At 35.1% G+C, this 10,794-nt stretch overlaps 2 protein-coding genes across 2 annotated transcripts in view; one reads left to right on the top strand and one right to left on the bottom strand.

Moving 5' to 3' along the window:
- Positions 1-7,454, bottom strand: part of ribc1 (RIB43A domain with coiled-coils 1) — a 28,977-nt gene extending 21,523 nt beyond the window's left edge. The window contains exon 1 of the mRNA XM_051097396.1: positions 7,341-7,454. The gene's annotated coding sequence lies outside the window, so the exon portion shown is untranslated. The remainder of the gene's footprint in view (positions 1-7,340) is intronic.
- Positions 4,843-10,509, top strand: srm (spermidine synthase). Its single transcript, XM_051097399.1, has 8 exons — positions 4,843-5,090; positions 5,753-5,873; positions 6,002-6,094; positions 7,273-7,426; positions 7,550-7,633; positions 7,732-7,877; positions 9,136-9,258; positions 9,341-10,509. Exons 1-8 carry the CDS (start codon positions 4,960-4,962, stop codon positions 9,356-9,358), a joined length of 870 nt encoding a protein of 289 aa, XP_050953356.1. The 5' UTR covers positions 4,843-4,959; the 3' UTR covers positions 9,359-10,509.
- The last annotated feature ends 285 nt before the right edge of the window (positions 10,510-10,794 follow it).

Below are 10,794 nucleotides of genomic sequence, written 5' to 3'. Positions count from 1 at the left end.
AAAATGTGTTCTGAAAATGTAAACTGTATTTAAATGAAGAGTCATGTGCTCAAGGCACTTTCCACAAATATGGTATACTTTGGTGTTCTAAGACATTGGTGCCGGATTAGAGGCATAGTTCCCATGTTTTCATGTTGTCTCAAAAATTGCAATCCCCGCAGATAATTAAAAAATAAGCCATCTCGAAATAAAACGTAGTTTGGTTTTCTGAGGTTAATAAGTCGGAATTTGATGTGGAAGTAAGCCTATGGGCGAGACGCCTCGTTCATTAGGGAAATAGCGAGAAGAAATATAGCTGCAAGCAGCGATTACTGGGGTTCAAGCATTGAAGGCATGTAAGTGTATAAGGATAAAGACATAACATATTATTTTGCAAGACTGTACCAACCTAAATCAACAATTAAAAAGCATTTTTGGCACATCCAGGTCATTTACCATAGAAATACAGTGTTTTTGAGTCCTCCTTGACTATATATATGTATATATATATATATATATATATATATATATATATATATATGTACCATGTACTATGTATGTAGCGCCAGCTGTGGTCTGATGTCCTTAAAACTGTGCATGCTTGTTTAGAATCACCTGTCTCATGTGCTCACCAGGTTTTGTGAAGTTTTGAGTTTTCCTTTAGACTTTATAGGATTTTGGGTAAATTTGCACAGGCCCCTTTTCTAAACAGGCCCGTTATAGCCTCCCAAAGTATACATTTCTACATTTTTTTTTGATAATTATTGAACTACACTGTGTGCAGAATCATTAGGCATGTTGATATTCTGGTCATATTTTTGCCCATGAGAAGAATGCAATACTAATGCATTACAAGAATTTACAAAGTTAAGGCTTGACCATTGGACAGCGAAATGCTTGTTGAGTCTGCATGGTCAGAAAAAAACAGGTGGAGAAGAAAAGATGCATGTTAACTGCAAAAGAATTAGGAATTAAGGTGAAGAATTAGGTGTGACACCATCAGGAACCGTTTAGTCTCCAGCGCCACCATTTTCCAGAACTGCAACCTACCTGGAGTCTTCAGAAGTACAATGTGTCAGGTTCTCAGAGACTTTGCTTGGTAAAAAAATCCTAAAAAATGCCCCTGACTTAATCCTTCAATAGTCACTCTCAACTTATCTGTCTATAAAGCCTATATATAAAAAAAAAAAAAAACTGTCTTCATGTATTTCACAATACGTCAGCTTGTTATTCTTATTAAGTCAGGGGCATTTTTTAGGATTTTTTTACCAAGCAAAGTCTCTGAGACCCTCCAGGTAGGTTGCAGTTCTGGAAAATGGTGGCGCTGGAGACTAAACGGTTCCTGATGGTGTCACACCTAATTCTTCACCTTAATTCCTAATTCTTTTGCAGTTAACATGCATCTTTTCTTCTCCACCTGTTTTTTCTGACCATGCAGACTCAACAAGCATTTCACTGTCCAATGGTCAAGCCTTAACTTTACAAATTCTTGTAATGCATTAGTATTGCATTCTTCTCATGAGCATTTAATAATTTGGACTTTTCAGTCTGGGTTAAATATCTTTTTTGGCTTATTTTATCTGTAAAAGAAAACATGCCTAATAATATAACATGCCACACCTGAATATAAGGAGTTTTTCACTTCCAGCCTTCATGGACAATTATATATCACATATAAATGATTAAATACAAAATTAATAGTAGTTATTAAGACTGATGTGGTTTGGAATTGGTAAAATGTGTTTGGAAAAAAAATATGACCAGAATATCAACATGCCTGATAATTCTGCACACAGTGTAGAGAGTTCAGAGAGTTCAGAGAATTGTACTGCAGTGTTTTTTTCCAGACTAAGCAAAAAAACCTTGGACTGGTTCGCAAAAGTTTTGACTAGAGCAAAAAGACTAGTTCGCAAAGGGTTTTTGACATCTCAATCATTTAACAAAGGATTTGATTGACAGCAGTGGTTCTAGAGGCAAAGTTGTGCGGAATGAGGAGTTCTATCGTATGATATTAATATTACGTGTATGTGTGATATAAGTGTCCTGAGTTTGGCGAAGATATCGCATTCTGTTCAGGAGTTAAAGGAAGTTTACTAAAAGTGGCCCTGCCCCTTTCGAACCTTTTGGTGGCCCTTTGTGACGGAAATGGAGAATCTTTCTGCACTGGTTTGGTTCCGATCAGGAAAAAAAAAAAGTGAAATACCCCCAAAATACACATTTTGTCTGCCATGAGCCAAGGATTCCAATGACATGAGACACTTGAGCCTGCGACTGACGGTTTAGGAGTTATAAGTGATTTTGTACTTTTGTTTCCTGTAGTGCCCTGAGACTTGGTACTTCGGTACCAAGTCGGTAATAAAAAAAATTAAATGTTACGGTACCAAATTTTTTTAAGTACCGGTGGTACCGAGCACCCGGCCAACCCGGTTCTTACTGTGCTATGCGAGAAGTGCGGACTGCGCAGTTGCGTCTTCTTCATAAAAGCACAGAGACACGGCGACCGGCGGCGCTGCTGATGCGGCTGCTCTGAATCCGCATGTTGAAAAGAAAGGAGGAAGGAGCCACGTGTGGAAATATTTTGTATTTGCGACTGATGACAAGGGCAACCTCATAGATCATCAGAAACCCACTTGCAAACGGTGTCATCGAAGTTTTCTCTCAAAAGGAGGAAATACATCGAACTTAATAAAACACCTCAAAGACCGACACCCAGATTTAATGACAGTTCAAGAAGGTAAGTTTTAATTTAATTTTATATTTAGAGCTTTTGTTATAAAAATTATACTTTAATTAAACATCGCCATTTGCTCAGTTAATCGTTAGCATAAGCGCGGCTAATGCTAACGCGAGTATTAGAATAAACTTCTTTATTATGTGTTTAATGCTCCTATAGCGTTTATTAAAAAAACAGGACATGATGGTGTACTATTTTTACACACCTGAGGCTTTTAAATGACCCGTGTAGCTAAAATATGTGTGTTACAGACCAAATGTACAAATGTATGGTTAATGTTTATGTCCTTAAAGTCGGTCCATCAGAAAAGCAGTTCTAGGTTATGAAATATAATTTGCGCAGTTTGATTAAATAAAAGTACAGTCAAATACAGTCCTGTATAGTTTGGTAAAATATACTATTCATTAACATGACTTAATATATAATCTAACATCAATTTACAGTGAGTGAACATTAATTAATGTGTGTGAATTTTATTTTATACAAACATTCGATCGTTCATGTTCATTGTGCGTGAAATAATGTCAACAGATACAACTTTTAATTTAAAATAAATTATTAATACATTTTGAAATTAAGAATAATTGCTATGTAACACTTGATATTAAGTCACGTTAAATGGAATCTTTTTGTAAAGTGTTTTAATACTACAGTTTCTGTCTGTGTAACATTTATATCTTACACTCAATATAAGTAACTTTGTTATAAAAAGCTGAGGTTTGTTATTTACTGAAAAGTTATATATAAAGTTCTGTTTAGCTGGTATCAATCTAATGTTGCATTTAGTCAGACTCAGCCCATTGTTTTACTGAAGTATATTATATTTTCCTTTTACAGCTGCAGGCTGAAGAAGACCACGAACCAAACTCCTAAGCAGACAATGGTTCCAGATGCTTTTCAGCAGCAGAAGTATGACAAAAACTCACCTGAGGCAAGAAAGCCAAACCGAGCTGTTGCTGAATTCACATGTATGGATTAAGTGCCAGTTTATACAGTGAAAAATGGGGATTCCAGCAAATGCTTCATCACCTCAGCTCAAAATACCAGCTTCCAAGTCAAAACTTTGTTTTATTTTTGTTTGTTATAAATAAAAATAGTGTGTTGTTCAATTCATGTTTTTGTGTTTTGATTTGGTACCGAAATTGGTACCGAGAACCGTGGATTTTCACTGGTATTGGTACCGAATACTGAAATTTTGGTACCGTGACAACACTACCTGAGACCGATTGGGGTGAACCTTGGTCACATTGTAGGCGGTGTGAATACTACCATCCCTCCAAGTTCCAAGTCTCTACAGTTTGGTCTGCTCGATCAGTTTTATGTGGAGATCGCTGATCCATGACCATTCTAACAATTACAATAAGGTTTTAGCGCCACGTGTTTGAACCACTAATAACAACATGCAGTAAACTGTAAAACTGTTTGCACTACAAACCAGTTTGCTCGATAATTAAGATAATACATTAAAATAATATGGTAAGACGAACCAATATAAAGCAGAGAAACCAGCTGTTCTGTACTGCTAAAAATAGCTGGAAGCACATGAGACCGGAAACCAGACCAATAAAATTTACAAATGGCCTCACCCACTCTTACTGAAAGTAAAAGTGGATAGAATCCTATTTCTTCCACGAAAAAAATGGACTTATCAACTTTAATTTGTAATTATGACTTTGTATGTCATAATTTTGACATTTAATCTAATGTATTTTATGTCAAAATTATGACTTACCTTAACATGATATATTTTTTTACGTGGGAAAATACATTTATTGAAAAATAAAAGTGAATTAGCTGGAAGCTTCTATTTTTAACAGTGTCAGGCCTGTTTTGTACCCTATTAATGGAAAGTGCCACCAACTATCGTTCTTAATGTTACACGGAACAACAAATAAATTCGAAAAAACGAACAAATTTGACTTGTGGTAATATATAAACAAAACAGAGCACAGCTTACGTTCCCATTCACTCACACCCTTAAAGCTAACATTAGACCTCTATTTTCACGTGGGCTCGTCCTCACCGGTACAAAACCAACCATGCTTGCGCAGACATGCCCCGTCTTCGCTCTATTTTATGACGTCAGCCAGCTCCCATTGGTCGCTTGTTATTTCTTGGGTTCGGTTGCGGTGCAGAGAACGCCCAACGTGTCAATCGGTGTTCAAGATCTCCAGTAACTCCTTGCAGTGGACTGGTTTGATCAGACTATTACAACCCACCGCCGCTTACATTTAAATCCCCCGGCAATGGACAACATTAAAGACGGGTGGTTCACCGAAACATGCACATTATGGCCTGGTCAAGCGATGAGTCTTCAAGTGGAGGAAGTGTTGTATCATAAAAAATCTAAGTTCCAGGATGTAATGGTTTTTAAAAGGTGAGTCCTGAGGTAAAGTGGCTTAAATTAGCATGTTTGCTAACCGGCAGCGCGTAAGTGAAGCTATCGGTCATGGCTGGTGGAGACGGGGCTGTGATTTTCTCACTTTTCTCGGAGGAGTCCAGTCAGAAAGCACGTTGGCTTATGGGTGTCTTGCTGTGTGGGTGGCTGCTGCTAGCCTGCTAACTGCATCGCCTGCTGTAGGTCTGGCGTGGCATTGAGACTTCAAACTATGAGACCGGGTTGATTTTGTACTAGCCATTTGTATTATACGTAAAACCTTACACTGCACTAATTCTGCTATGTCAGGACATCATAAAATATACATAATTACTCTAATGTTTGTACTTATAATTGTATGGTGCATTAGAAAATTAAAATAACATTTATTTGAAAAAAAGTGTCCATGTCTTTGTCAGCTATTTAAACACTCTTTCACTCTTTCTCTGCCCTAAAAAAATAAATGAAATGAAGTATTTGTACATGCAGGGTGTTGCCCAATAGAGAGTCCAGAGCTGTCAGCTGTCATCTCAAATCACACATGCTTGATTGCAGTCCTTAAGAATGCTTTAAATGGATATGCTATGCGTCTTTCCATCTGTTTGGTGTACATTTTCTTGTATAATGTATGTAAATGATCATGGTTGCTTCTCTTCTTGTAGTAAAACTTATGGAAATGTGCTGGTTTTGGATGGGGTCATCCAATGCACAGAACGAGATGAATTTTCTTATCAAGAAATGATTGCCAATCTACCTCTCTGCTGCCACCCTTGCCCAAAGAAGGTATGTGGTTACATTTTGTGCGCCATGCAAATGCGATTTGGAAGAAATTAAACGTTTGAGTGCATAGTTTCTGTATGTTACTGCATTTGCCTTTGGTTTAAGATGTTTTTCCTCATTCCTTTTGTTAGGTTCTCATCATTGGTGGAGGAGACGGTGGTGTCCTGAGGGAGGTTGTCAAGCATCCGCTGGTGGAGTCTGTTGTTCAGTGTGAAATTGATGAGGTTTGTATGCAGTTAAACCTGCAGTTAAACATTTTGGTTGGTAAGATTAATAAAGTTAATACTTTAATTTAACAGGGATGCGTTAAATTGCTCAAAAATGACAGTAAAGACATTTATAATGTTACAAAAGATTTCTATTTCAAATGTGTTATTTTGAACTTTCTATTCAGTAAAAATGTTTTAAAATGTGTCACAGTTTCCATAATTTTAAAAAGCACCGTTTTCAACTTTGATAACAAGAAATGTTTGTTGAGCACCAAAACAGCATATTAAAAATGATTCATGATAGATCTTCATGATAGATCATGTGACAATGAAGATTGGAGTAATTCAGCTTTGCCATCACAGAAAACAAAAATATTTAAGGCTAATTCATATTTAATTTAAAATATATTTTTAAATAATAATTTAAATATATTTTAAATATAATGTAATATTAAACAGGCAACAGTCATTTTAAATTGTAATAATATTTCACAATGTTGTTTTCACTGTATTTTCTGATCCGATAAATGCAGCTTTGGTGAGCATAAGATCTTACTGTCCCCAAACGTCATGTGGCTTCATGAAAGGATCATGTGACAATGAAAATTGGAGTGTTGGCTGCTGAAAATTCAGCTTTTCATCACAGGAATAAATTAAGAGTTAACAACTCAGTTTTTCATGATTTTTCATTGGGCGTTCCAGTTAATCTCAATCAAAGCAGTTGGAATATTTTGAAATAAAGTAAAAATAACTAAAAAACACAGCTAACTAACAAAATAAAACTAATAATAAAAAAAACATGATTTTTTTAAAATTACAAAAAAAAACTTATCTGTTAATCACATTTTTAAAGTGCATTAAAATATAAAAGTTACTTTTAATTCAAAAAATATTTTGCAATATTTTCTGTAATTTTTTATCAAATAAAAGTAGCCTTGGTGAGCATATAAAACTTCTAATAAGTCTTTTTTTGTATATATATATATAAAATTTTATATATTTTTAAAAAATTGTCTCTGTGTCAAGTCTGGTTAATCTTGTCAAATTTAATCTCTATGTGTGACACATTGAAGGTATTAGAAACTCACTCTGAAAATTAAATTTTGCTGCATATCTGAATGTTTTGATGTTTTCTTTAAATTATTTCATGCTTTAACATGCTCATTAATTTCACGGTTCACATTTTCCCACAGGATGTAATAAATGTCTCCAAGAAGTACCTCCCTGGAATGGCAAAAGGCTTCTTCAGCCCCAAACTTACTCTGCATGTAGGTGATGGCTTTGAGTTCATGAAAAAGAATCAGGATGCTTTTGACGTCATCATCACAGACTCCTCAGACCCTGTCGGTATGCAGCCCAATGTGTAGCGTTGAAGTTTCTTCTTTGCATTGGTAAATAATGATGTAGCCATTGACTCCCAGACAAAACATGGTGTTCATTTCAGGCTGATCTCATTTCACCCTGTCACAGGTCCGGCTGAAAGCTTGTTTAAAGAGTCGTACTATCAGCTGATGAAAACAGCACTTTGCGAAGGAGGAATTCTCTGTTGTCAAGGTTGATTTAATTGCAAATCTACAAAGAAAGCAAAAAAATTCAGAATATTATTGACATGCGTTTGACAAGTTTTGCAATTTTTGCTTGTAATTCTACAGGAGAGTGTCAGTGGCTGCATTTGGAGCTAATCAAGGAAATGCGGACCTTCTGTAAGACCCTCTTTCCTGTAGTAGACTATGCTTACTGCACCATTCCAACATATCCAAGTGGACAAATTGGCTTCATGCTTTGCAGTAAAAATCCGGTACGTTTTTTCTTATTAGCATTTAATAATGAAATGCTTTTGTTTGAATAGCTTTACTGTTCCTTTTTAGCCCATTTTAGCCACTGAATAAAAAACAAACAAAAGTTTATTGGAATTTTTTTATCTCACAATTTTGCCTTTTTCTCAGAATTGCATGATACAAACTCACAATTCTGCCTTTTCTATAAAGTCTGAGTTGTGTGATATAAACTCCCAATTGTGAGTTATAAAATCAGAATGGCGACTTTATTTTTGAGAATTGCATGCACATATCTCACAATTCTGACTTGATAACATGCAATTGTTACTTTTTTCACAATTCTGAGAAAAAAAGTCAGAAATGCGACTTTCTCTAAAAAATTGTGAGTTTCTCACAACTGTGACTTTTTCTCAGAATTGCAAGTTTATATCTTGCAATTCTGACTTTTTTCTTGCAATTATGAATTTATATCATGCAATTCTGAGAAAAAAGTCAGAATTGCGAGTTTGTGACTATTCTCAGAATTGTGACTTTATTTATGAGAATTTTTTTTTTTTTCGCAGTTGTGACTTTCTCAGAATGGAGGGTTTATATCTTGCAATGCTGACTTTTTACTCACAATTCTGGCTTTATAACATGCAATTGTGAGTTTATATCTCACAATTCTGAAAAAAGTAACTTGATTCTCAGAATTACAACTTTTTTTGAGAATTGTGAGTTTGTCTCACAGTTGTGACTTTAGAATTGGAAGTTTATATTTTGCAATTCTGACTTTTTTTTTGCAATTGTATTTATGCTGTTCTTTTCATCAGATAACCTAAAAAGTCACAGTTTCTACAGAAATATTAAACAGAACAACTGGTTTCAACATTGATGATAATGTTTCTTGAGCACCAAATCAGCATATTAGAATGATCTCTGAAGGATCATGCAACACTGAAGACTACAGTAATGGCTGCTGAAAATGTACAACTATTTGAAAATCTGGAATCAAAAAAAAATTAAAATCGAGAAAATCGCCTTTAAAATTGTCCAAATGAATTTCTTACCAATGCATATTACTTAGCAAAAATTAAGTTTTGATATATTTATATCTTTATGGAACATGATCTTTACTTAATATCCTAATGATTTTTGGCATTTAAAAATGTATTTTACAATGTATTTTTGGCTATTGCTACAAATATACCCGTGCTACTTATGACTAGTTTTGTGGTGCAGGATCACATTTATAAAATAATACTATCATAAGTCAATTCATTTATTTGATAATTGCAGAAAACAAATTTCCGTGAGCCAGAACGAGAACTACCAAGAGATGAGATCGAGAGCATGAACCTCAAATATTACAATCCTGAAATCCACCGTGCTGCATTCATCCTCCCAGAATTTGCCAGAAAGGTGAGACACAGCCTGTTTTTGAATAATCATGCTTTTTACTTAGCATTTGTAAGGAGAATTAAATGACCCGTTGTTTACACAGGTACTAAGCGAAGCATAAATGGCTTCATGGGTGCCATCTTGTCAACACGCTGCCTTCTGTGAAAGCAGAACAAAACCCTCACCACAGCTGCAGTAGCTCTCACACCGCATCCCTCTCCAGCTTTTGATTGGTCAACGGACTACTAATGGACAAGTGCAAATGCCTTCTGTGGGGAAAATCTGTTTGTCTGTCTACTTCCATCAGTGCTTCTGTCAAGTCTTATGAGTTGTTTTTTCATTTCCTTTTACAATTCCACTTCCAACGTCAAACTTTCTGAACTGTACAAACTGACAATCATGCATGTTCTGTGACAGACTCCTCAGTCTTTCTATTACTCGTGTTGAGTATGAAAAAAGAGTGTAACCTTCCACTACAACTGTCGTTTTTGGTGTTACTTCATTAAATAAGCATGCAGGTATTTTAAATAAACTGCATATCTTCTCTCTAAACCCTTTCGAAGACTTCAGGTCAATAACAATTATAGATTTTCTTAACATGCTGTATTAAGGTTTCATATTATGGGGCAGTTTATCATCACTGTCAAATGTAAGGAAAGTCTATTTAGTATTGTTATAATTTCTAAAACTATTACTTTAAAGTCTATACAGAAGATACTTACTGTAACTAGCAAAACTGTAGTCTATTTTCTCTGGTTAATATTATCTAACATATAAATGGTTGTGTTTTTCTTCTTAGCCTATGAAGGTGACATATGGGCTCTCTGTGGGTGACTTGTGTGCTCTGACTCTCATGAACAAGTCTGATAACATGATGTGATTTTTAGCAAATAGTGTTTGGTATGAAGCCTTTTTGAGTGATATGCTATAGTGTATTGCAAACGTATGCTTATGGTCAACGGACTCTGTGTGATGGAACGATTCTGGGGTGTCTTTAAACATTAGAAATACTGGAAATCTCAAACATTGAGACATTGTCTTAATCTTAATATTGAATATAATTATGGAACTATATGACAAAATAACAGTGTATTTGATGGATAGCTAGGGATCTTTTAAGGGTAGCTACATAGGACAAACTATTTTGTACTCTGTCAAGTTCAACAGTATGGAAGAGGGTTGATCTGTCCTTTTACCATTCAATGTTTATGATGTAAATTTCATTTTGCGAATTTCATAAATTGTTTTGAAATAAAAATGAAGTAACCACAATGTATTAATTTCCTATTACGTTCCTAAAACTATTTATCTATGTTTTTGCTCTAAGAAGCATCGATTCAATTTATTTTTGGCTACAAGGAAACATTTGACGGTTGCCTTTCTATTCACTAGATGGCGCTATTGTTACTAAATTCGGCCTACAAACATACTGGTAGTACCTTATGAGATATGTTTGTGAAATAGAGTATCAGGAGTCACTTTGCAGGTAAATGTTTGTACTGTCAACAGGTTCTATCTTTGCTCTTTATGTGTTTATCGTCTGTTTTGCTGTTGATT

This window comes from Labeo rohita, chromosome 23, assembly GCF_022985175.1.
Source record: "Labeo rohita strain BAU-BD-2019 chromosome 23, IGBB_LRoh.1.0, whole genome shotgun sequence".
Taxonomy (NCBI): domain Eukaryota; kingdom Metazoa; phylum Chordata; class Actinopteri; order Cypriniformes; family Cyprinidae; genus Labeo; species Labeo rohita.
This window is presented reverse-complemented; position numbering and strand designations above follow the sequence as displayed.